Here is a 27349-nt window from a genome sequence, read left to right as displayed (position 1 = left end):
ATAATAGAACCTGAGAAACCTCCGATGGGAGGAAAATATGGAGATGTGGAGATAGGTTTCTGTCAGATTGATGGATGTGAGGTCGCCTCCCCCTTATGCCCTTCAAAATTGACTGCAGATATTGCATCTTGAATCTCTTGTACTCTAGGTGTACGTTCAATTTTTTGAGATCCAAAATTGCTCTCCACCCCACCCACCCCCAGGCATTTGGGACTACGAATAAAATGGAGTAAAACCCATGCCCCCTCTCGTCCTCCAGCACCAGCTCAATGGCCTGGATGTCCAACAAATGTTGGATTGTCTTGTTCATAAGGCCTCTTCTTATGAGGTTTTTGGAAGCAGGGAATCAGTGAAGGTCCGCAGAGGTGTGGAGAGAAAGTCCAGAGTGAAACCAAATTGCATGGTATTCAGGACCCAAGAGTCAGAGGTGATATTCTCCAATTGGTCTGCAAATAGAGCCAGGTGGCTGCTGATAGGAGGAGGGTTCAGGCCACCATTTGGATCGGCTCTGGAAAACTGCTTTTCAAGGGCTTTTTGCCTTCTGCTTGCACCCCTTTCTTCTGCTCTGGTAGGTTTCCTAGAATAAATGGCTTTTGCCCTTATTTTGTCTGCTGCATCGTTGATTGCAGATCTAGCCTTCCTGGAACTCTGTTTAGAGGATTTTTTTAGAACATTTAGACTCCATGTTATCTGCTGAGTGATCAGTCATTGCAATAGCTTGAGCCTAAAGACTGCCCTGAGAGGAGAAGCTAATTGTTCCATCCTCTGGCTGGGGCTCTAGGGCACACCCCTCCCAAAGGGTGGGAATTAGTTGCAGAGCTGCACCCCTATGCCTGGCCTATTTGGGCCATTATTGGTCGTTTAGGGAAACCACGCGATAACGGAGCGAGAAGAACAGTCTGCTTAAAATCCTTTTGCTGCCTCTCTTCTAATCTTTTCAAATCTTTTGGAGAATCCACACTTTAGATGAATGCTGCTTTGCAAAACATGGAGCCAACCTTTACAAAGCCTCAATCAGGCCAAGACTGAGTCGTGACCGGGCGCTTCCTGGCCCTGACAGGAAGAGGTGTTGCAAAGATTGATGACTCAGTCTTTGGGCAGCAAGACAGAAACAACCCATGTGTGTGGATTCTTCAATAGGCATGCTGGAGAAGGGAGGGCAACATTTAGCGTGAGATCATTTCAATGCATTCAAATTGCTTTTATTGAATTCCCTCAAGTGGGGAGACTTAATTATTTATTGATGATAGTGGATCACTTGACTGGATGGGTTAAGTCTTATCCAGCCATGAGAGCCACCTCAGCAGTAATCACCAAAATTATACTGGAACAGATCATACCTTGATATGGAACAGCAGAAGCTATAGACAAGCAACTCATTTTTCGGCAAATGTCCTTCAATCATGGAGTATGGGAATTCAGTGGGAATGTCACGTTCCATGGAATGCAAATTCATCTATGCCATGGACCGAATGTTTACCCCTCAGAATTCCAACCTGCCCAAAAAGGGACATTTTACCTTATGAAATGATGTTTGGATTACCACACCAGGAAATTCCACAATATGAGTACTTACATGTATGGTATTCAGCTTTGTTCGGGTATGGGGCATTGGTATTTACCTGGTACGCCCGTTTTCTTTGAGCTGCGAAGAGCATCCAGTAGTGGGAGGTGCTTCAGTCTCTGCATTGTTAGGCTGAGCTTGAATTGAGGAATGCTCCTCCTCCTCCATGTGACTCCTCCGTAGCATTCCCCAGTTTTGCGAAGACGAGAGGAATAAGTGTTCTCATCCCTACTACCTAAAAAAGTGCATTGGCTGAAACAAGAGCCCACCAGACGGAAGAAAAGGGTGGGGCTGGATGCTCTTCACAGCTCAAAGAGAACGGGCGTATCAGGTAAGTACCAACGCCCTTCTCCTATGAGCTGCTCAGAGCATCCAGTAGTGGGACATACCAAAGCTTGGCCTGTCCTACGGGAGGGACTCTGTCTGGTTCGGAATCTCCTCAGGGTCGCTAAGAACCCATTGCAGAACCTGTCTGCCAAATGAGGCCTCCGCAGAGGCAAACACATCAATTTTGTAGTGTCTAATGAAAGGTGATGGGGAGGCCCAAGTCACTGCCCGGCAGATTTCAGTTACTGGTGTCTGAGTGGCCCAAGCCGCCGAGGTTGCCGCACTCCTAGTTGAGTGAACAGTTATGCCTCTAGGCACTTGCAGGGCTTGAGCCTGATATGATCTAGCTATTGTTGCTCTTATCCAACGGCCTATGGTGGATGGAGACACCTTTTGACCCTGTGTCTTGGGCTGAAAGGAAACAAATAAGGCTTCTGATTTTCTGAAGGACTGAGTGCGCTTGATGTAGATTCGCAGAGCGCGCCTAACATCAAGCTTGTGCCATTGCCTTTCCCTCTCTTGTGAAGGCCTGGGACAGAAGTTTGGAAGGATGAGCTCCTGTGCTCTATGGAAAGCTGAGTTGACCTTAGGCATGAATGAGGGATCGGGACGGAGAATCACCCGATCGGCATGAAAAATGCAGAGATCTTGTCTGACAGACAAGGCTCCGATTTCCGATATGCGACGAGCGGAGGTGATGGCCACCAGGAAAACTACCTTATACGTCTTTGGTGAGAGACAGGAGGACCTTGTTAAGGTCCCAGGTGGGGTAGCGGTGTACTGCCGGGAGGCTTAGATTGGTAGCCCCTCTAAGGAAGGAGCGTATGCAAGGGTGATGAGAGAGGGAGCTGAAACCTTGGCAGGAAATAACTGATGTTAGCGCTGCTACCTGCCTCTTCAGGGTATTAGGGGATAGACCCTTATCAAGTCCCTCCTGCAGAAACTCTAAAATCTGAGCTACAGAAGGTGAAGTAGGGTCTATTTGAGATTTACTACACCATCTGCAGAGAATGGCCCATGTGACATTGTAAATACGGATGGTTGAGGGTCGCCTGGCAGTTAGAATGGTGCTAATGAACTTGTTGAAGAGCTTCTCGCTCTTCAATCTGCTCCGCTCAACCTCCAGACGGTCAATTGAAACCATTGAGGGTCCGGGTGAAGGAGGGGCCCCTGAGATAGTGAGATCTTGTCTGGTGGAATCCTCCAAGGAGGGGCTACCGAAAGGCTGCGAAGGTCTGCAAACCACGGCCGCCTGGGCCAGTGAGGTGCCACTAGGAGTAATTCCGCTTTCTCTTGTAACAATTTCTGGATAACCCTGGGCACCAGTGCTAGTGGGGGGAATGCATACAAGAACCCCCTTGGCCATGGGCAGCAGAGAGCGTTGTAATTCTCCGCCCCGTGGGATGGGTATCTTGAGAAAAATCTGGGGATCTGAGCATTGAGAGGGGAGGCGAATAGGTCCACCACTGGTTGTCCAAATATCCTTGCTGCTTCTTTGAACAGCGATGGGTGGAGTTGCCACTCTGACTGGTCTATGGTGGCCCTGCTTAGCCAATCTGCTTGTGTGTTTGACAGGCTGGAAATGTGCTTTGCCTTGATAGAAAGATTGATCTCCGCCCAGCGACACAGACACTCGGCTTCTCTCATCAATTGTATGGATTGTGTGCCCCCTTGTTTGTTTATGTGAGCTTTGGCTGTCACATTGTCTGTTAGGATGAGGATGTGTTCCCACCAAATCAAAAATAATCTAAGAACCGTTATTGACGTCTTAGAATATTATGAAGTTCATCCAGAGAAACAATTTGCACTCATGTTTTTAGATGCTGAGAAAGCATTTGATAATCTACATTGGCACTTTTTAATACAAAAAATCTATAACATGAGTCTGGGCATTAAATTCGAGAACATTATCACAACAATTTACAACACCCAACAGGCCAACATACTAATTAATGGTGAACAAACAGGCCCATTAAACATTGAAAAGGGCATCAGACAGGGTTGCCCCCTCTCACCCCTCCTATTTATACTTGCTTTAGAATCACTGTTAATGCGGATAAGACAAAAGTCTGAAATCCAAGGAGTAAGGGTCAAAGCAGAGGAATATAAACTACAGCCGTTCGCAGACGATATAGTTTTCTTCCAAGAGGAACCCATGGAAAAAGGACATAACCTAATAAAAGAACTAGAACAATTTGGTTCAGTAGCAGGATTAAAGATCAATAGAAATAAGACAAAATTAATGACTAAAAATCTAACAGAGAATCAGAGGAAAGAATTAGAAAAAACCATAGGGATACAGGCAACAAAAAAGGTCAAATATTTAGGCATATGGTTAACACCACATAGTAAATTGCTCAAAGAGAATAATTACGATAAACTATTACAGCAAATTAAGAAAGACCTAGAATCCTGGAATAAGCTGCAGCTTTCTCTACTGGGCAGGATTGCCACGATCAAAATGAACATCCTACCAAAACTCCTTTACTTATTCCAGACAATTCCAATTAAATTACCAAAAAATTTTTTTGAAGATATAAATAAGGTAACACTTAAATTTATTTGGCAAAGGAAAAAAGCTAGAATCAATATTAAGGCTTTACAAGATGCAAAAAGTAGACGGGGGCTAGCGCTCCCAAATTGGGAATTATATTATTGGGCAGCCAACTTATTATGGTTAAAAGACTGGGTTAATTTACTCAGTAAAAGGATGAGGATGTGTTGACCTCGTACCTGGGGAGAGAAGTTGCGGAGGGAAAGGAAAACAGCGTGGAGCTCCAGCCAGTTTATGCTGCACGACTGTTCTATTGCGGACCATCTGCCCTGGGATGTGAGTGACTGAAGGTGGGCACCCCATCCGAATAAGCTGGCATCTGTGGTGATGGTAATCCTTTGAGGCTCCTTGAAGAGGCAGCCCTTGTTGATGACCGGTTTGGCCCACCAAAGTAGGGACATGAGGACCTTGGGAGGTACCCTGACCATGCGTTTGGAGTTGCTTCTGCCGGATTTCTGGTATGGAAGCAGGAACCACTGGAGGGATCTAGAGTGTAGACGGGCCCAGGGAATAATAGAAGTGCATGATATCATTTTTCCTAATAGTTTAGAGAGATCTAGTAAGGACACCCTTCTAAAGCGCCTAATCTCCCGAACGTATTTTTGGATGCTGAAGACAGATAGACTTTGCCTTCCAATGTGTCGATAACTGCCCCCAAATGAGTAATTAGAGTCAATGGGGATAATTGACTCTTTTTCCAATTTATGAGAAAACCATGCTCTTGGAGAGAAGCTAAGGTAGCCTGGGTGTCCCTCACTGCTTGGGGATTAGAGGGGGACAGGATTAAGATGTCGTCCAGGTAACACTGAAGACGAACGGGTATATTCCTGAGATGGGCAGCGAGTGCTGCGAGAACCTTGGTAAAAGTTCTGGGCGCAGAGGCTAAACCGAAGGGAAGGGCCACATATTCAAAGTGGATATTGTTGTAACAGAACCTTAGAAACTTAAAATGGAAAGGCCGAATAGCGATATGTAGATATGCCTCCGTTAAGTCAATGGACGTGAGCACATCCCCATGTCTGATGCCCAGCAATATCGATTGTAGGGTATGCATTTTGAATTTACGATAAATTAGAAAGCGGTTAAGCCGTTTTAAATCCAAAATTGCTCTCCACCCCTCTGAGTGTTTTGGAACAACGAAGAGATGAGAGTAAAAACCCCGCCCTCTTTGTTCGTATGGAACTGGTTGAATGGCTTTTATGTTTAGGAGATGTTGAATCGCGGAATCCATTAGATTACGCTTGATCAGATCTCTGGAGGGGGGGCATGACATAAAGAAATTTGGGGGGGGGTGAAACTCAAGGGCAAGACCAAATCTAACGGTGTCTCTGGCCCAAGCGTCAGAGGTAGAAGAGTCCCATTGACTCGCAAACAACTTAAGGCGACCACCAATGGGGAGAGTCTTCCTTGACCTATCTTGGTCGTTGGAAGGGCCTGCTTCCTGTCCCTCGAGAAGGCCTCTTGTATTGACTGCCCCTCCTACTCCTGTCTCCCAAATCAGCTCTATCCTGGGGTTGAGCTGACCTAAAGGAAGGAGGCCTCTGATACCTGGGGGAGAAAGGGGCCTGATAGAAGGGCCAAAAGGAGCCTCTCTGAAAGGGCTGGGGGTGTTCTGAAGTCTGATTTTCATATAAGGGAAGGAAGGAACTTTTTCTTGTTGCGGGTCTCCATAAGTAAGGGGTCCAGGGAGGGACCAAACAGCTTATCTCCCACAAGGGGGGAAGAGGCTAGTTTTGCTTTGTTCTTAAAATCTGCCTGCCAGTGTCTCAGCCAAAGTAAGCGGCGGGCAGTGACATGTGATGTGATTGCCCGAGAGGAAAATTTGACTGAGTGGTAAGTGGCATCAGTGGAAAACTCAGCAGCAGCCGTAATCTTCGCGATGTCCTGGTGTGCCCTGATGTTAGTCGTGGGTACATGTTGCTGCAGTTGGCGAAGCCAACGAATGGATGCTCTCATGAAAAAAGATGCGGCCTTAGCCGATCTGATGGCCCAAGCATCTGACTGGTGTGCCCTGCGCAGGGCTAATTCGGCCTGCTTTTCCTCAGGCTTTAGGGCCTCTAACACCTCAGTGGGAGTTAAGGAGGATGCTAGGCCCACTATGGGTTTGTCTACCTCCGGGGTATTCAACAACTTTGAAAATCCTGAGTCTAAGTTAAAGAATCTTTTATCATGACCATATGGGGCCAGGTGTACCACTGTAGAGGCCAGCTGCTTTTGCACTAAATCAGAGAAAATAGGTGGGACCGGTATAACCTTGGCCTCAACTACAGGCTGGTTAAAGATTAGGTCCGCAGGACCTTCTGTTGAGGTTGCGGGGGTGTCGCCTCGTGATTGGGTACTTAGGCCTGAGATGTTCTTGGCCTTGAATAACAGAGATTTGAATAAGTGTGGTCTGAATAAACCCGCAAAGGCGGGCTGGTAAGGGATAAGCCCCTCGTCCTCAGACATTTCCCCTTCCAAGGGGTCTGCCTCTGATAGGGGCTCACTATCCTGCATGTACCCCATTTCAAGTTCATCTGCCTCCATGAACTGGCCCATTTCTCCCTCGTCCTGCTCCTCCTCCCGGCCCTGGAAGGGGGTCTCCCTCTGCAAGTATACCTGGTTGTGGTCCGACCTGGGCAGGGATCTTAGTGACTGAGACTCAAGGTCAGGAGCCACCGGATAATGACTAGACCTGGTTACTTGCTGGATTCCGTCTGTGATTCTTTGGCGGATGGCCAACTCCGTCCAGGTCCTCAGTCTCTCTGGAACCTCCTCAATGAGGGAACCTTCTTGACGAAGGCCAGCGGCTATGGGGGTGAAGGTGGCTTCTGGCGCCCTTCTAGCTGGCGTTCCGGGAGTCTGAGCATGTTGACCTTGCGAGGGCAAGCTGCGCCTGGGTGAGAGGGGAAGATCTAGAAGAGGGGGGGGGGTTGAGCAGAGGTAGAAGGACTGGAGGATGCTAAAGCCTGAGGCACCGGGAGAGCTTCCCTGGTGCGCTTATCAATTTCTTTTTGTAGAGCCTTGTGGCACCGTAAGGCGTCTCTTTGAGAGGCTTTGGTCTCTTTAGCCTGCTTGCGCAAATGACGGGTTTTGGCTTTTGCCTTCAATGAAGGGCCTTTAGAGGTGTTACCATCTGCTATTCTTGTAAATTATATATTATAGTAATAGGGTAGAAAAAGACAATACGATGCGGTTGGCATGCCCAGGGTCCAATCTGAGTCAAAACGGTTGCCCTGATAATTCTTAACGTTCCTCCCACTCTTTTTTTGGTGACTATATGAATATAACCAAATATATAAGGAGTCGTATTTCAGTGATATTAATGTAACGAATTACATTATACTGTATAAAATATTATTATTATTATTGTTGATATTATTAAGTTTATTATTATTACTATTGTAAAGTAATACTAATGTTGAGGTTGCTTGAAAGTGATACCACAATGAGGCTGGTATATTTGTTGCACTAGTGCTCCAGGAGCCACAGTATACTTGCAACACAATTTTTGAGAAAAATTCAACCAATCAGCCAAATTTCGATACGCCTGAGGCCTGAGTAGAAAAGAAAATGGGGCCTACAGCAGCCTGCTTGCACAGGCGGACAAGGCCTAGGTGCCTGCTGCTGTGCCGCTGAGTGAAACTGTGGGGTTTTATTAAGCCAACAATATTCAGTGAGAAAGGTAACCTCGAGTATGAATTGCCAGATAAAGGAGGTTAAGAGACTCAAGAGGATCCAGGTAAAACCTCTGTCGAGCCAAATCCACCCACAGTGCAGGAAAATTGAAGAAATTAGGCCTACGCCACGTTTCTTCACAATCCAAAATGGCGTCCGCCAGTAAAAGGTAGCTCTATTAGTGCTCAGTGGTCTCTTTGCTTAGGGGAAAACGAAACCGAAACTCCAAGTATGGAGCCGGTGAGAGAAGGGAGAGAGTAATCTGTTGAAATTGGAATCGGCTAAGGAGCAAGCTAAAGCACTGCCTGTTTCGCACGAAGCTGAGCTAAAACTGGGGAACGCTACGGAGGAGTCACGTGGAGGAGGAGGAGTGTTCCTCAATTCAAGCTCAGCCTAACAATGCAGAGACTGAAGCACCTCCCACTACTGGATGCTCTGAGCAGCTCATAGGAGAATTTCCCACGTCATTATAGCTGTGCTTTTAAAGTTGTAGCAACGTTTCGGCAGAATCTCACCTGCCATCATCAGGCTTCTGTATTGTGTTCATCTGTGAGTCAGACTTTCACAGCCGTTTCAGTTTTAAATTTGGGGCTAGCCTACTACTGTGCCAGAATGGTTTTTTCTTTATCCTGATTGGTTGGGAGTCTTGGTCTATGTTTATTGGTCTTGGAATTTGCTGTGTTCTGCTTGATTGGTGTTTCTAATATCTTCGATCTGTTTTGTGGCTTTTTTTTGTCTTGATTGGCTGGCAACATTGTGTTCCTGTATTGGAGGCTTTTAGTGCAGCTTGGCTCCAAGTAAACGGATGGCTATCATTTATTAGGAAGCCAGGTTTCATCTGGGTCCCTGGTTGGGGTGTGTTTGAGCTGGAGGATCAGGGGGGATCTGTTTGTGCCCAGGTGTTTGCCTGGCTTGTGGTGTGGAGATTTTTTTGTTTGTGAGTGCAGGCTTCCAAATAATTGACAGTCTGGTGGAATCATCTCTTCTATTCATGCTTTCAGGTCTTTTTTCAATCTCTATGGCTTCTCTGATAATTCTGTGGCTGGGGTTTTCTATAGTGGCTAGGGTTTTGGTGCCTGATGATGGCAGATGAGATTTTGCCAAAATGTTGCTACAACTTTAAAAGCACAACTACAATGACGTGGGAAAATACCCAAACAAAGCTGAATACCATACATACATACATACATACATACATATACACACCCTGTTTCTCCAACAATACGGCCTCCCCCAATAGGAAGCTCCAGTATGTTTTATAGGCATGAAATGAAATTAAGCCCCTCCCCCCAAATTAAGGCCTATATTAAAACATACGAAATGGGGGGGAATGGTGGGGGGGCTTGCCGTTAGGAAGTACTTTTGTTGCACACCTGGATATGGTGCTGCCTGCATTGACCCGATACGAAGTGCCCCACCAACGCCGAGGTCAACATCCAAGCCGTTGCCGCCCGCCCAAAGATGCAAGGGTGGGGAATTAAGTCACCCCCAAAAAGACGGCCTAGCCATTTTTGGGGGGCTCAAAAAAAAAAAAAAAGACCCAGCCTTATTATATGAGAAACACAGTGTATGTATGTATGTATGTATGTATGTATGTATGTATGTATGTATGTATGTTGTTGTGGCTCCGGGCTTGGATTCAGCTCCTGTGATTGATATGAGTTCAAGTGAAGAGGTTATGTCAGAACAATATGAACCAGCCTGGCTTACTGATTGGACTGATAACCAGGATGAGGAGATGGACGTGACAAAGGACGACAGACCTGATGTATTAGAATTGTCAGGACCTTTGACCTCCTCTGGTTCCTTATCTGATCAACAGCCGGGAATGGCTGACAGGGAAGTTTTGAGAGAGTCTTCTAGTGGAGATGAGAACTTGGAAAATTTGTGGTTAAATGTAAAAAATAGAAGACGGTTGAAAAGGCAAAATCAGCTGGAGCAAATGAGAAGGGCAAGTCAGTAAATTAGCACGTTGCCTTAATGAGTATAAAAGGACACAGCTGGGCTGGTACATTTCGCCAGGAACAAAATGACTATTTGAGTGAGGACGTTACAGCAAAGAGTTCTGAGGCTGAGGATTTATTGCCAGGACTGGTTTGCTGGACAGAGTAAAGATTTATGCTGTGGTTTCTGCCAGCCGTTATCTTGTAAGACTTCTTTCCATTTGATTTAATTGTGAAACGGCTGCTTTCTGTTTTGTTCGTTTGAATTTCGAAGGGGAGTCATAACATATATGTATACACACACACACACACACACACACACACACATACATACATATGTACATATACATATACATACATACATACATACATATATATATATTTTCTTAAGTTTTCGCGGGTACTTACATGTATGGCATTCGGCTTTGTTCGGGTATTTTCCCACGTCATAGTAGTTGTGCTTTTAAAGTTGTAGCGACGTTTCAGCAGAATCTCATCTGCCATCATCAGGCTTCTGTATACTATACAGAAGTACTATACAGTATTATATAGAAGCCTGATGATGGCAGATGAGATTCTGCTGAAACGTCGCTACAACTTTAAAAGCACAACTATGACGTGGGAAAATACTCGAACAAAGCCGAATGCCATATATGTATATATACATACATACATACATACATACATATATGTATGTATAAATATATACATATATACACACACACACACACACACACACACACTACACACACACACATATACTGCATGTCTTGAACACCAACATCGATGGGCAGGCGCTATGCCTCCATGTCCGTAACCAGCACACCAAGACCACCAGATGCTACGGCAGAACTGTGGCCGTTTCCAAGATACCATAGAAGTTCTATCCTGGTGATTAGGTCCTGATAAAAAGCTGATGCGGGGAAAAATTTAGCCAAGCCTGGGACAGGTCCTACCAAGTCCTGCTGACCACTGAAACAGCTGTCCAAACAAAAGACAAAGGGTGGACCTACTGCAAGTGTGTAAAAGGACCAGTTGATGAACTTAAAAGAGTGGAAAGTGATTCCTGGAGAAGACCGGCTGAGAATAAACATTACCAAAATCTGATGCGGTCATGGTGGTATGAATGGGTTTTGTTTGTGATTTCTTTTTCTCATTGCAGCAGTACCAACCTTTTGATTTTTCCTGCCTGTGTGGTAGCCTGTGTCATTCCATCTAAAGATCCCAAGCGAAGCTGTGGAATTTTGCACCCTACAGGATGTGTTGGTTCTGTGATTGTAACTATATTACTGAATGATGTTAACATTTTTGTGAGTGTGAACCAATATGCACTTGTGAAAAACCTTGTGATATAGTAATAGTAGAAGACCAGGTAGATTAAATGTGTAAGAATTGGGGCATTTAACCTGATCAACCTGCCTTGGACACAGTAGTCCTAGAAGATGGTGTTATCATAATCTCTGAAGATATAGGATCTTTTGATTTGATGCAGTGGTTATAATTTTCCATCGATAGAATAGGAGAAGAATATAATGCAATGATTAATCTGAATAAACATACATTACAAACATGGGTCTTTTCTTTGCTTAATGTAACCTTTCAGTTTGGAATTAACCTGACACAACCTAATATCTCATTTGAAAATGTACCTAGATTGGGTGGGTTATGGACGGAAGTGGGTAATGAAATTCTTAACTGGCATGCTACAGATGGCTTATATTGGATATGTGGAAAGTTTGCCTTTGTGCAATTGCCTAGCCATTGGTATGGAGCATGTGTAGTGTTTTTCCTACTATCCATACAACAAGGTGACAGACTGAGTGTACCTGTTCATGTGGAAGCAGATCACAGATCTATGAGTGGCCTCCAAAAAGAATAATTCAGAAATACAGACCAGCTATCTGAACAGAAGATGGCATGTGTGGTTATAGAACTCCTATATGTTGAATAGACCAGTGATCGCCAACCGGTGGGATGTGGCCCACTGGTGGTTGGTGAGAAAATTTTGGTGGTCGGCAGAGAAATGTCACCCCCAAAGCACCCCCCAAAACTGTTAATCCAGGCTGTGTGGGGGAACACAAGGCTGCACCACCCACATGGCCCATGGGAATACAAGGCTTGTGTTGCTTGCATTGTGAACAACACAAGGTAGTGAGGGGAGGGATGAAGGGGGAGAGGGGAACTTGCCCCACACACGTCGCCTGGCCACCGGCCTGCTTATTTCCGCTTCTTTCTTCTGCTTTTGGCTGCATGCAAGGAAAACAGCAAAAGTTTCTTTCTGTCCCCCAAACTCCACCAGAAATGAGTCGTTGGGACCCTGCAAGGCATCCTGCTCCAAGAGGCTAAGACTCATTTCTGGCGGAGTTTGGGGAACAGGAAGAAAGACTTCTGCTTTCCTTGCATGAAGCCAAAACTCTCTCTCTCTCTCTCTCTCTGAGAACGGAGCTGGAAACAGTATCCTGCAATCCCAAATGATTGATCGATAGGAAAACGGGGTGAGGAATTTTCCTGCAGACCAGAAGCCAACAAGGAAATGGCAGAAAAGAAAAGAGAGATGGAGCCCTAAAAACAAGGGAGGAGAAAGGACACCAAGGCAGGTGGAGGTGGGATGACTCCCCAAGGAAGAAGGCAAGCTCGGAGCGGCAGAAAGAGAGCTGCTAAGAGCTCGTGAGGCGTGAGGCAAGGGAATAAGGAAAAATGACAGTGCAAAGAGCTCAGGCAGAGTGTCACAGCTGCTGGACAGATGGGCAAAGTCCCACCTGCTGCCACTGCTTTTTTGCCGCTGCACCTGGACTGATTTGGACAGGGACACACACACACACACACTCTGCCTCTTGGCCCAAGTTAGGGATCCTCTCCAAATACCCATCCCCCCTGTCATCAAAGAAGGCATGACTGGTTTGGCTGGAGAATCTGCTTCGCGGCTTTTCCCTCTCTTTCTTTCTCCGCTCCCCATCCCTCCCCATGGAAGGATTCTTGTAGCCATGGAGCGGATCAGCAGCATTTGCAACGGGACTGCAACTTCAGCAGGGGAGCCATTGCCCAAGGTGGGGGGGGATCAACGACCCAGGCAGATTTTTTAGTTTTTCGCTTTCCAGTTCTCTGGGAACTCAGGCGTGGCTTCGGTGGTAAGCCTGGCAGCTGTATGTATCCCGAGATGGTAAAATCAGTGTTTAAGTGAAGTTCAGAAGTCTGACTATATCGACTGTCATCCAGACCAGGGGTCTCCAACCTGGGCAACTTTTAGCCTGGCGGACTTCAACTCTCAGAGTTCCCCAGCCAGCTTTATCAGTGGTTTGCAGGATTTAAAATTATGAGTTTGGTGGTCCCTGAGGTCCAAAAGGTTGGCGACCCCTGGAATAGACTTATAAGGTTACAACCTGTGCTTGAAATAATAACTAATGAAATTGCTATTGCTTTAGTTATAATGGCTAAATGGCAGACTCACTTTAAAACAGCTATATATATCAACATAGACTTGCTTTACACTTTTTGTCAGCAACAGGAGAAGGTGTGTGTTAAAATTTTTATCTCACAAATTGTTGGTTACAGATAGATGATCCAGAAAAAGTTATGGAGGAGATCAAGGGTGGAGAAAACTGCCCACATCCCGATGCAGACTTGGACTGGTACACTTGACTTCAACTGGATTGGCAGTATCTTCTCTCACTGGAAATGGATTGGGTTTCTCATGTTTTTAGCCTTTGGAGATCTCCTGTTCCAGTCTTAGCCTCCTCCGTGTCCACTGAACCCCTCCTCCACCCCCTCCACCTGTTAGACCAGCAAAATTCATGGTCCTTAAATGCTCCCCTAGCCCACCATTGACAGAAAGCATCCTGTCATAAAAAAGGGAGGAAAATGAAAGGACATATTGACCTGAATCAATCTAAGCTTTGCTCTTTGCTTCTGTAAAAGAAGTTGCTTGTACTATTTTGCTAAGGTTGGAAATCATTTGCTAGGAATTCATTCTGTAAAAGAACTGTATCCTTTTCTATCTGGTTTCTCGCCTCTGCAATTTGCTTCAGAGCTAGACACATCCTTGGAGAAAGTTCTTGAGAACATCCTGCTCCATAGATGGTGGGGGGGCTACCTAGGAGCATGAACACACAAGGACAAGGGATACTGTGTAAAATAACAAAGCATGGACAGAAAATAGACAAAGAACACTCCATGGATAAGGAAGGGGAGGGCATGGGCAAGACATTGCCCACATTGACTAACGAACCTTTGACTCTGATTGGATAAACTTTGTTTTTATCAGCGTAAAATTTAAATAATACCCTGAGCCACTCTCACTTGGTATGGCTATTCCTTACATGAACTTTGTCTGTATGTTTTGGACATAGTATTTACCTAGACTTTTTGCTTTGGCTGAAGAATTAAAAAAAGCTGTTATTTTTGCAAACCTTGTCTTGAATTCCAACAGAGCTCTTTTGCATCTCAGTGGCTTGGGAAAACTTCTGGGACCTTACAATATAATTAACTTAGATAATAATTTAACATATATAATAATTTATATAATATGATTTATTCTTCAATTTGCCAAAAATAATTTATTCCTTTGATTTCCTTGTTAAATAATTAATCTGAATGAAATAATATATATATAAAATGGACTCAAGATAACAGTATTGATCACTTATTTTGTCAATACTTGCACAAAATATCTGTAACAGGCATGATTTTCATTTCTTTAGGATAAAAAATAAATAAATTTTTGGGACATAATTATCATAAAGATAGTAAAATTGAATAAAACACTGTTTGGTAACAACTGATTTTTACCTTCAGTACTTAAGCCTGGGCTTGAAGTGAATTTTGCTACATCAACAATCTTGACAGCAAACTGTTGCCCAGTTTCTCTGTTGATACATCGCCGCACAACACTGAATGGACCCCTAGAAAGAACAATATTGTTCAATTAATTTAAACATTCACAGAACCTCTTTTTTTCCATACAACTTTATTATTTTTCATTTAATTTTCATTGAATTGGCATTTTAAGAGCCACTATAATAATTTGTATAAATTGTTATAAAATATTTGTTGTTTTGTTAAACTTTTAGAGAACTACAGCACTTTAATGATCTTTGCTATTAAAATAAATGAAAAACCCATATAGTCATTTAATCCTACACTTTGTAATGTATCAGTAACAGTGCAAATAATTTAAATAAGATTTTTTTCAAGAAATGACATGTCTACTTTACAATAAAGAATTTCATAAAACCAGTCATATGAGGAATACATATATCAGAAGGATTAAAAAAGATTGCTGCAAATTATAAATCTGTAATATTTTGATAAGGGATTTTTCCCTTCTAGTGGGGGAAATGGTGGCTTGAGAAACTCCTTCAGAATTGGAGAAGAGGCAACCACTGAATTGGGGCTCAAGCAGGATTCCTGTAACTTGAAGAATTCTCCAGAATCGAAGGGAATCCCAGGAATTGATGTATTTGTCCTCTAGACAACTATTCCTGGAAAGAAGATTGTGAAAGGAAGGTTTTTACAATCAGCTGGTGAGTCAAATGGCTGGAAGCAGAGGTGGGATTCTACTAGTTCAGACAGGTTCTATAAAACCAGTTGTTATGATTCTGTGCAGTTCAGAGAACCAGCAAATCGTGCCCCTGGCTGGCCCAACTGCTCTCCACCCACACCTCCCCTCCCCACCCAGTCAGTCCTTATCAGCATACACGACATCGCTGACTGCATTTTGTATTTTTCCCCTCCCAATGATCAGCTGTTCTGATGATCAGCTGTGCCAGGATCCCCCTCACTATCTTACTTCTTCATCCCTTTTTGCCTCCTGGGCTTCAGGGAAGTCTCCCGGGAAGGCATTTTTGCTCCCAGGAAGCTTCCCTAAGGCCCAGGAGGCAAAAAGGGGTGTGTGGGAGGGCTGGGGCCCCCTCCTGCGGTGCTCTGTTTTTTTGCCTTCCTGGGCCCCAGGGAAGGTTCCTGGGAGCAAAAACGCCCCCCAGGAAGCTTCACTGAGGCCCAAGAGACAAAAAAAAGAAAACCCTGGGGGTGCTGCAAAAAAAGAAGCCATGCCCACCCAGTCACATGGCCATGCCTATCTAGCCAAGCCCACAGAACTGGTTGTTAAAAAATTTGAATCCCACCCCTAGCTGGGAGGCAGGTTCCTACAGGAACTTCAAAGCTGTAGCATAGCAGAAGAAAAATTGACACTGTAATGACCCCCCATTTCTAAATCACTTAATTATAATTTATTATTTCAGCTTAAGAGAGGCTTACTCCAGATATAATTAATATTTCATTTTGGAGATTTTCAGTATTTTCAGTATTAAAATTTAGTATTATTTTCTGTATTATAAAAATGTGAAGGTTTGATTTTCAGCTGTTTCCTAAAGAAACAAAAAAAAAATGATGATTAAAGTTTATATTTTGGGGGAGGGCGGAGCTGGCGTCGCAACAATACAGCATGCAATCTTGGAGGTCTGAGTTCGCTGCCGATATTTTTGCTCCTGGACGGTCCAATTGGATCTAAACTGTCCCGAAGAGATGGTGAATGTAAAGAGCGCATCCTGTCAATCCCAGGGATACTGCAAAGTCCCTGGTAGATCCAGGAGAAGCTCTTTTTGTAAGCGGCAAAGAGGCAGCCATTAAAGCTGCTGAAGTTGAGACAGCTCCAAAATGAAAGAGAACGGAAAGAGAAAGTGTGCCGGTTTGGTGAGAACTTTTTCTTTATTTTAAGATTTGAAAGGACACCCTAAAGAAAAGAAAGAATCTGTAAAAGTTTTGACGGAAGTGATTAAGCGGCGATTTTAAACAGGAATGTCAAAGTAATATTTTTTTTCCCCCCTCATTGCTGGATTTTCTACACATGATTTTATATTTTGAAACTGGACTGGTTTTTTTTTTCTTCTTTCGCCTATTCTTTCTCTCCTTTTTGACTTTATAATATTCTAGGCTAGAGACTCCCTTTTAGTCATCTTTTAAAATATCTTTTTCCCTTTTTAATTAATTTTTATTATATTTTGTTTGGAAAAGGAGGAGGAAAGTGAAAGCAAAGAAACTTTGTAACACTGCCAACTAGAGGCTTGGAAATGGGCGTTGGTACTTACCTGACACGCCATTTCTAGTCAAGCTGCGTAGAGCATCCAGAGAGTGGGAGGTGCTCTAGTCTTCACCAATTGCAGGCTGAGCTATAATTTGAGGAACGCTCCTCCCACCACGTGGCTTCTCCATGCGTTCCCCAGTTTTTACGAAGACGAGAAGACAAACAACTATCCCCTCATCTTAACTATAAACAACACTTAACTACAAAAAACCCCAATATGAATTGTTGGCCGAAACAGGATTCCCCACCAGACGGACCAAATAGGGTGGGGCTGGATGCTCTACGCCATTTCTAGCTCGACTAGAAATGGCGTGTCAGGTAAGTACCAACGCCCATTCTCAATCGAGCTGCTCCGAGCATCCAGAGAGTGGGACATACCAAAAGCATGGCCGGTCCTACTGGGGGCTCCGTCTGGCTCGGAGCATGTTCTGGATCTCTCACCACTTGCTGAAGGACTGCGTCTGCCAAAGGAGGCTTCTGCCGAGGCAAAAACATCGATTTTATAATGGCGAATAAATGGAGATGGAGACGACCAGGTAGCCGCTCTGCAAATATCATGAATAGGAGCCTGAGTAGCCCAGGCTGCAGAAGTAGCAGCACTCCTTGTAGAGTGAGCGGTTACTCCACTGGGAACAGGAAGTGCCTGTGACAAATAGGCCTTGGATATTGTAGCTCTAATCCAACGGCCAACAGTAGACGGGGAAACTTTGCAGCCCAGCGTCTTTGGTTGAAAAGATAAAAACAAAGCCTCTGACCTCCTGATAGGCTGAGTGCGACTGATATAGATACGGAGCGCCCGTCTAACATCAAGAGTATGCCACTGCCTTTCTCTCTCTTGAGAAGGACTTGGACAAAAATTAGGAAGGACAAGCTCCTGTGATCTGTGAAAGGCTGAGTTTATCTTGGGCATGAAGGAGGGATCTGGCCGCAGGACCACCCAATCAGCGTGGAAAACGCATAACTCCTTTCTAAAGGATACAGCTGCTATTTCAGATATCCGACGAGCCGATGTAATTGCCACAAGAAAAACCACCTTGAGCGTGAGGAGTTGGAGTGACGTCTCTCTTAGAGGCTCAAAGGGGGGCTTAGTTAGCGCCAAGAGAACCTTGTTGAGGTCCCAGGTCGGGTATCTGTGAACTACTGGAGGGTGCAAATTAGTGGCACCTCTAAGAAAAGCTCTAATGCGAGGATGGTGGGAAAGCGGGCCAGACAGGTTGCCAGAGATAACCGTAGATAGGGCCACCACCTGCCTTCTTAAAGTGTTGGGGGAAAGACCTTTGCCCAATCCTTCTTGTAAAAAGGCCAGAATTTGTGCGATTGATGGAGAGATCGGATTAATGTGTAACTTGTGGCACCCCTTACAAAATATGTTCCAGGTGGCATTGTATTGGTGAGTGGTTGAAGGCCGCCTGGCTGCCAGAATAGTGTTGATGACCAGATCGGACATGCCCTCCTTCCTTAAACGGTCCCGCTCAACCTCCAAACTGTCAGCTGAAGCCATTGTGGATTCGGATGCTGAAGAGGTCCCTGGGACAGCGAAATCTTGTCCGGTGGAATCCTCCAAGGAGGAGCCACTGACAGGTTGCGAAGGTCCGCAAACCAGGGCCTCCTGGGCCAATATGGGGCCACCAGAAGAAGTTCCACTTTCTCGAGGATTACCTTTTGGATCACCTTGGGCAGCAGCGGTGGGGGGGAAAGCGTATAGGAGCCCCGTGGGCCAAGGGCAATGCAGGGCATCGTGGTTCTCGGCCCCCTGGGTGGGGTACTGGGAAAAAAACCTCGGTGTCTGGGCATTGGATGGGGACGCAAACAGGTCCACTAGCGGAAACCCGAACCTCCCTGAGGCCTCCTGGAAAAGGGAGGGATGCAGGCGCCATTTGGACTGGTCGGCGACGGTTCTGCTCAACCAGTCTGCCTGAACATTGGAGGCCCCTGAGATGTGCTCCGCCTTTATGGATAGCAGATTGGCCTCCGCCCATCGACAGATCCGTTCGGCCTCTTTCATGAGCCTGATGGAGTGAGTGCCCCCCTGCCGGTTGATGTGGGCCTTGGTCGTAGTGTTGTCCGTCAAGACCAAGACGTGACGCCCTCAAACTTGAGGAAGAAAGGTGCGTAATGCCAGATATACTGCGTGGAGCTCTAACCAATTTATGCTGCAAGAGCGCTCGTTTACTGACCAGGTTCCTTGAGCTGACAGCAAACGAAGGTGGGCCCCCCAACCTATTAGGCTGGCGTCTGTTGTGAGGGTGACTCTCTGGGGTTCTTTGAACAGATGTCCTTTGTTGGTAGTGGGTCTGGTCCACCAGAGTAGCGAGGTGAGAACCTTTGGAGGGATCCTTACTACGAATCTTGAATTGCTCCTTCTTGAGCGTTGATAAGGTAGCAGGAACCATTGAAGGGACCTGGAATAAAATTGGGCCCAGGGAACAATGGATATACATGAGATCATTTTCCCAAGCAATTTAGATAGGTCCAGCAATGAAGCTTTCTTTGCCTGCCTGATGGCCTTAATCGAATTTTGAATGCTAGCAAACCTTTCCGGGGAGAGGAAAACCTTTCTCTCAACTGAATCAATCACCGCCCCTAAATGAACTATTCGAGTGGAAGGGGTAAGCTGGCTCTTTTCCCAACTTACAAGGAAACCATGATCCTGAAGTACTGAAAGAGTGGTTCTGGTGTCCCTCTCAGCTTGGCTTTGGGTTGGAGAAAGAATGAGAATGTCGTCAAGATAGCAGTAAATACGGACAAGGAGTTGTCTGAGGTGAGCTGCTAAGGCTGCCAAAACCTTGGTGAAGGTCCTGGGAGCCGAGGCTAACCCAAAGGGAAGGGCTACATATTGATAATGACAGCCACTGTAATAAAATCTCAGATATCTAGAAAAGGAAGGGTGAATGGGTATGTGAAGATATGCCTCAGAGAGGTCAATGGAAGTGAGCCAGTCTCCTTCCCTGGTGCCCTGTAGGATGGACTGAAGGGTATGCATTTTGAATTTATGATGAACAATATAACGATTGAGCCTTTTTAAATCCAAAATGGGCCTCCAACCCCCAGAGGGTTAGGCTTAGGGACTAGAAAGAGGAGGGAATAGAATCCCTCTCCTCGTTGAGAAGGTGGCACGGGCTGTATGGCCTTAATATCCAACAGATGTTTAATGGCGGTCTCTAGGAGAGCGCGCTTGGTATGATCCCTGGAAAAGGGAGAAACCATGAAGTGTTCGGGTGGAAGGACTTGGAACTGAAGGGAAAAACCAAATTGGACCGTGTCTTTAACCCAAGCATCAGACGTAGATGCTTCCCACTGGCTCGCGAAGAATTTAAGGTGACCGCCAATGGGTAAGGGGGCTGAAAACCTATCTTGGACGGCGGGGAGTCTTACCTGCCGAACCCCGGAAGGGTCTTCTGTAACTACCCCCCCTCTGGATCTGTCTCCCGAATCGCCCCGGTCTCGATAGGCCGGGGGAAAGGTTGGAGATCTCTGATAATGGGGGGAGAAGGGAGTTTGAAAGGGGGTACGGAAGGAGCCCCTTCGAAAGGGCTGAAAGGATCTGGACTCTTGCCTACGAAAAAGAGCCGGAAGAAATTTCTTTTTGTTCCGGCTCTCCATCAACAATGGTTCCAGGGCCGGACCAAATAATTTATTTCCGGAGATGGGAGCTGAGGCCAGTTTCGACTTGTTTTTAATGTCGGCCTGCCAATGCCTAAGCCAAAGCAGCCGTCGGGCCGTAACATGATAGGATATGGCCCGAGAGGAGAACTTCACCGAGTGAAAATTTGCATCGGCCGCAAACTCAGCTGCTGCTGTTAGTTTTGCAATATCTTGATGGGCCCTAGTATTAGATGGAGGAACATGCTGCTTCAGCTGTCGAAGCCACCTAATAGACGACCTAGTAAAAAAGGATGAGGTGGTGGCAGAACGAATGGCCCAAGCATCAAACTGGTACGCCCGTCGCAGCACCATCTCCGCTTTCTTGTCCTCCGGCCTTAAGGCTTCCAGTGCATCTGTGGGGTTAGACGAGGATGCCAGTCTGATAATAGGGTCATCCACCTCAGGGGTGTCTAGCATGGTGGAGAAGTCTGCGTCGAGATTAAAAAAATCTCTTGTCCTGCCCTGAGGGGGCGGAAGGGAGACCGGAAGAGGCTAACTGTTTCACCACTAGATCGGAGAAGATTGGAGGGACTGGCACAACTTCGGCCTCCACCGCTGGCTGCCTGAAAATGGCATCCTCTGGAGCCCCAGAGGCTGCTGGCGAGGAATCAGAAGATGGCTGGGGAGTTAGGCCTGAGATATTCTTTGCTTTGAACAGCAAGGACTTAAATAAATGAGGCTTGAACAGGTCTACAAGGGGGGGCTGATCGGGGGAGATGCCCTCATTCTCCGACATGTCCCTTCCAGCTGTTCCACTTCAGAAAAGGGCTCAGAATAATGGAGGGACCCCCTCTCTGATCCTTCCTCTGCCCCGTAGGGTGCAAAGGCCATTTCCTCTTCCTCGTCCTCCTCTTCCTCCCCTTCTGGGAAAGGAGGGCCCCTTTGGGAAGGTACCTGTCTGTGGAGAGTCACCGGTCTGGGTAGAGGTTCTCCGGAGGCAGAATCAATCTCGGGTGCCATTGCTTGAGAGGCTGTCTTGGACAACTGTTGCATACCTTTCACGATCCCCTGGTGGATGGCAAGCTGCATCCATTCCTTAACACTGTCAGGGATGACATTAGTTGAAGGGTCTTCTGGGCGTAGGCCAGCAGCGGTTGGGGTGAAGGTCGCCTCTGCAGTTCGAGTGGCCTGGGGGCTCTGGACAGGTGTGTTGTGCCTGGAGAGAGAAGGTTGTTCTGGCAAAGGGGGAGGTTGGTTAGAGGTAGAGGGAATAGAAGCTGGAATTACAGAATGAGAGTCCCTGGAGCGCCTATCAAACTGCTTTTCCAGAGCTCTGTGGCGCCTCAGGGCGTCCCTTTCAGAGGCTGTGGTAGGTTCCTTGGCCCTTTTGCGCAGATGGTGAGTTTTAGACTTAGCCTTTAGGGAAGGCCCTCTGGAGTTTTCCTCTGCCATTATAACCAAAAGGTAGAAACAAGGTATATTGAATATGAAGGCGGTTGGCATGCCTAGGAATGCGGTCCACAATGGGAGCCGGGTAAACTATAGTTGAGCCACGTCCCCCTTTTGGAAAAATTTTTAGATAGCGATATATATATATATTATTATTTTTATTCTTTTTTAGTTATTTATTTTTGGAAAAAAGGAAAAAAAAACACCTCTAAGGGTATACAATAAAAAACTGCACCAAATGACCAAAAAAAGGAACTAAATTATTAATAAAATATAAATGGTTTTTTTTTTTTAAATAGGGAAAAATTAAGATGAGAAAACTATCTCTAAACAACCAAATTTAACCAAATGAACGCTGAGGCCAAACTTAAAACACGAAAAAATATACCAGGAAAGAAATTGTAAAGGCCTCTGAGGCTGCCTCCCAACAACCTGGGAAGTAGGTGCCTGTCTTCGCCTCTGAGGAGGCTGCGGAATGCCAACAATTAAAATGGGGCAACAGGGCACAAAGCCACAACACCCCTTCTGAAATAAAAGCTCCCACAGGCCTGTAGGGCCTGCTATGGGGCTCTATCAACGTCGCAGCAATTTGAGCCTGGGCAAAATGGCGCCTGCCACGAGGAATGCCTAAAAATGGCTACCGGGCTGGAAGCAGGGCTCAGAGACGGAATAGCCCTAAGAAAAAGGCAGTCAGCTAAAAAGATTGAGCTGGACAAATGAGGGCTAGGAAAAGGCGTTCGTGGGGGGAAGACACAACGCGTGCTAGGAGAGCACGATAGCAAGCCTCTGCTTAAAAGCAGGAACGGCTTGAAAAGGCAGGAAAGAGGGAAGGGGGGTGGGGGGAGCAAAGGCTCTAAAACCCCTCTATCTCCCCCCTGAGGGGCGAAACTTCGCTCCTTTACACACAACTAAAACTCAAAAGCGCAGGGACCAAGGAAAGAAGCCAAAACGAAACGATCAAACCTGAAAGTGAAACAGAAATCCTGAAACGGCCAAGGAGAATGATCTATAGCTGCCTGTCTCTTGCGAGGCTGAGCTAAAAACTAGGGAAGGCATGGAGAAGCCACGTGGTGGGAGGAGCGTTCCTCAAATTATAGCTCAGCCTGCAATTGGTGAAGACTAGAGCACCTCCCACTCTCTGGATGCTCGGAGCAGCTCGATTGAGAATATTCTATTTCCTTTTCTTGACCAGACAAAACTGAGAAAAAACTGAGACTTCTTTTCAAGGACATTGCTATTTGATAAGATAGAGGGAAGAGCATGGGAGAGTATTATTGCAGGTGCTCTTCTGGATTTCTATCAACAGCTGGAGTCAGGTGTTGAAGCTTATAGAAAAAAAAGGGTGATAAGACTCTGGAGAAGAGAGTTATAAATTTTAACAAAAACCTTGGATAAGCAAACAAGGTGCAGTGTGATCTTTTTAATTTTGTTTAAGCTGCGCTATTTCTTACTTTAACAAACCCCCTCCTTACTAGTTTACTTTTTGTAATAGCTATTTGGATTTTTGGCCTTTTGGAACTTGTTTTTGTCTTTCCTTTTGTTTTTTGAAGTAAAATTTTTTATGTTTGCATTTTATTTTAAAGGAAAAGCTTTAGTATTAATGATTTCCTTCCTTTTCTTTTTAAGGGAGTAGTCTCTTTTCTTTTTTCTCTCTCCCTCCCTTGTATTTTTTTTTACCCTCCATATTGGTTTTTTTTTATTTTAATTTTATTTTTGTGGCTTTTTTTTCTTATGCATCCTTTTATACCTGAGACCTCTTAATTGGATTAAGGTGTTTAAGAACCTGAAGAACTTTCCTTTTCTCTTTTTTAGTTTTTTACTTTTTACTTTTCATCTTTTTCAGGATTTAACAATTTTTTCTTTCTTTGTGTGTGTTTATGGTCTTTTCTTCCATTTTTGAGTTTTTACTGCTATCTCGCCAATCGATTGGATTAAGGTATACAATAACCTTAAGAAATTTATTATTGTTGTTGTTGTTGTTGTTGTTGTTTTGTTGTTATTATTATTATTATTAGTATTATTATTATTTATTATTATTATTATTATTGCTACTATTTGGTTTCTTTTTTCCTACTATTTTTATTTGGAATTGCAATTGGTTATTTCACAAGTGGATTAAGGTTTAGAAGAACCTGAAGATTCTGAATTGTCCGAAATGAGTAGGAAACTAACAGCCCCTGGTTCCTCAACTTCTACTTCTTCCTCTTCACCATCTGGAGGACAAAGTTCAATACAGACAATGTTACAGCAAGAAAAAGAACAGGAAAAAGTGACCCTGCGGATGATTATATAAGGAATTCAAAATATTCAAATAACAACAGAGAATATTGAAAAGACAACAGAAAACACTGAACAAAGAACAGGGAAAACTGATGAAATCCAAGTATCATATTCCAGTGTCAAAAACAGTTCAATATCAGACTTACATTAAATCCAGTAATATCAGTCAATTAGAAGAAATGGAGCAACGGTAATACTTTCCAACAGAAATACAGAAACAGAGATACACTCACATGCTCTTCTGAGACTCAGACTAAACAACCTAGGTTTCTGGCTCCATCTTATGGCCGTTTGAGAAACCACACCTAATTACAGTTTTGCATTTTCTTAAAGATACAGTTTCAAAATGTTTATCCTGGTTTATATATTTCTAACCCAAATAGCTGTTAGGTGACTCATATTCCTAACATTCTCCCCTTTTGGGTAAGATAACATATACAACCTTACATTCTAAGTCCATAATCTTCACAGCATGCCTTATGCTTTATAGAGCCTTGGGCCTTTGTAAAATGATCTGCTATATTGTTTTCTGACATACAGTATTCCAGCTTAATCATTTTACTTTGCACACATTCTCACACATTTAAATATCTTAAACCTGTGTGTTTCGTTCTTGTTTTAACAGCAATATTTGAAGCCATCTGTATTGCTGATTGGTTATCTTCGTAAATAATAATACGATCTGTTACATCAATTCCCATATCAATAATTGCTTATACAAAACTAAATCTGTACATAGTAAAGACAAACATGAGAATTCAGCCTCCATTGTTGACAAACTTAGATGTTTCTGTCTAATAGACGTCCATCCAATCAATGCTTTTCCCAATAATACAGCAGTACCCGATGTAGATTTTCGTGTATTTATGTCTGTAGCAAAACTTGCCCAGCATATGCAGTCAAATTCAGTTCATCTTTAGGCTCCAAATACAATGCATAATGCATTGTTTGTTTCAGATATCTTAACACACGTTTAGCAGCTTGCCAGTGCCTTTCAGTTGGCTCAGCATTAAATCTCGCTAATTGATTAACACAGTATGCAATATCTGGCCTTGACCAATTACTAAGATAAGATAAACTACCAATGAAGGACTGATAAATGTTCTTATCAAACAGGACTTTGAACATCACTATGGCTAAACTCCTGGTTCATTGGTGTCTTAGCCGGCTTACAAAGTTCCATTTTAAAACTTTTTAGTAATTGGTTAATTTTACCTGCCTGTGAGATTTTGTATCCTCCCCTAGTTTTACCTATCTTTAAACCAAGATATTGTTTGATATCTCCTAACTGTTTTATCTTAAAGTTATTTTCCAATAGTGAAATTATCTCAGTAGCTTCTTGTTCAGTTTTGGTGATTAACGCTATATCATCAGTAAATAATAGCAACAATGAAATTACACCATTACTTTCTCTTTTAAACAAACATGGATCAGCCATGCCAGCTACAAAGCCTACCTTAGTTAATTCTTTAACTATGCATTGGTTCCACTCATATCCTGATTGCTTCACACCATAAAGACTCTTTTTCAATTTCCAGCAATCAGTTGTTTTATCAGTATTATCATTTTTGAGACCTAAAGGTTTCTTTAAATATATAGTGTGTTGCAACAGTGCATGCAGATATGCTGTCTCTACACCCAAATGATTTACAATGTATTTCTCCTTAGCTGCCCACACTAATGCTGCCCTTAATGTAGTAGCCTTCAGACTAGGTGCGAACACCTCATCATAGTCATTTGCTGTCTGATTGAACCCTTGTGCTACGAATCTGGCTTTATGGGTAACAGTCCCATCCACACCTGTCTTTAGCTTATAAATCCATTTACACCCTATGGCATGTTCACCAGATGAACACATTTTCGTATACCTCCAACTTTTTTAATGATTCCAGTTCCTTATCCATTGCTTTCTGTCAAGCAGCCTGATCCTTAGCAGGAAACAGTTTTAATTCACTATAATTACTTGGAACTGTATTCACTTGGCATACAACACTAGCCTGATATCTATCAGGTGGTCGTGTTACACGGGTTGAACGTCTTGGTAATACAGGGCTTACTGGTGGACTTTCCTGTGCCACCTGCTCCTGTTCTTCTATTTCTTCCTGTGCCTGTCCTCCTACTTCCTCCTGTTCTTCCTCTTTAATGGCTATTTGGGGTTTACTGATTTTATCTTTAGGGACTATTTGGGTGTCAATAATAATATCATTGCTGGATTCCTGTTCAAGTTTATCCCACCCAACATACTCAAGAAATTTTGCATTAGCACTACAATAAACATGAGCTGTGCCTTGATCCCAGAATCTAAATGATCTATGGTCGGCTTCGTAACCCCAAAAAATAATTTCTTAGCTCTATGTTGCCCTTTCAGTCTTACTTGTGAGGGAATATGCACCCATGCTGGAGCTCCAAATGTGTGTAAATAACTTAAATTTGGTTTTCTCCCATGCCAACGAGTGAATGGCAATTCTCCAGTTGTTGTATTTACTACATTGTTTAAAACATGGTTGCTACACATTATGGCTTCACCCCACAGTGTTTCAGGTAAACCCGAATCAGATAACATAGTGTGAGCCATGGCTTGTAATGTTTGCCCTCTTCGTTCTATAAACGAGTTATGTTGTGGTCTGTAAGGTGCAGAATGTTTATGCTCAACACCAGCCAATTTTAACATTGTTTGGAATCTTTTGTTAACAAACTCAGTCCCATTATCAGTAACTAATGTAATTACTTTACTTTTCATTTTTCTCTCAGTAAACCTTAGCCAGTTAAAGAAATGTTGGAATGTTTCTGTTTTGTTTTTCATAAGATAGCAGAAACCATATCATGAGTAATGGTCCATAATACTCAAAATATAACAGGCACCTCCTAAACTTGGTTTCTCAGGACCAATTATGTCAGCAAACACAACCTCT

General features: G+C 44.2%; 1 protein-coding gene across 28 annotated transcripts in view; it reads right to left on the bottom strand.

Annotated features, from left to right (window-relative positions):
* Positions 1 to 27349, bottom strand: part of CASK (calcium/calmodulin dependent serine protein kinase) — a 263121-nt gene that overhangs the window by 199935 nt on the left and 35837 nt on the right. For all 28 annotated transcript variants that reach the window (XM_087937711.1, XM_087937716.1, XM_087937713.1 and 25 more), the window contains exon 2: positions 14831 to 14943. In XM_087937711.1, coding sequence (XP_087793837.1) covers positions 14831 to 14943 — 113 coding nt within the window. The remainder of the gene's footprint in view (positions 1 to 14830; positions 14944 to 27349) is intronic.

This window comes from Pseudonaja textilis, chromosome 7 (genome assembly GCF_049901715.1).
Source record: "Pseudonaja textilis isolate UNSWEBS1 chromosome 7, rPseTex1.2, whole genome shotgun sequence".
In the NCBI taxonomy this organism is placed as follows: Eukaryota; Metazoa; Chordata; class Lepidosauria; order Squamata; family Elapidae; genus Pseudonaja; species Pseudonaja textilis.
Note: the sequence above shows the minus strand (reverse complement) of the source record. Positions and strands in the feature narration are given on the sequence as shown.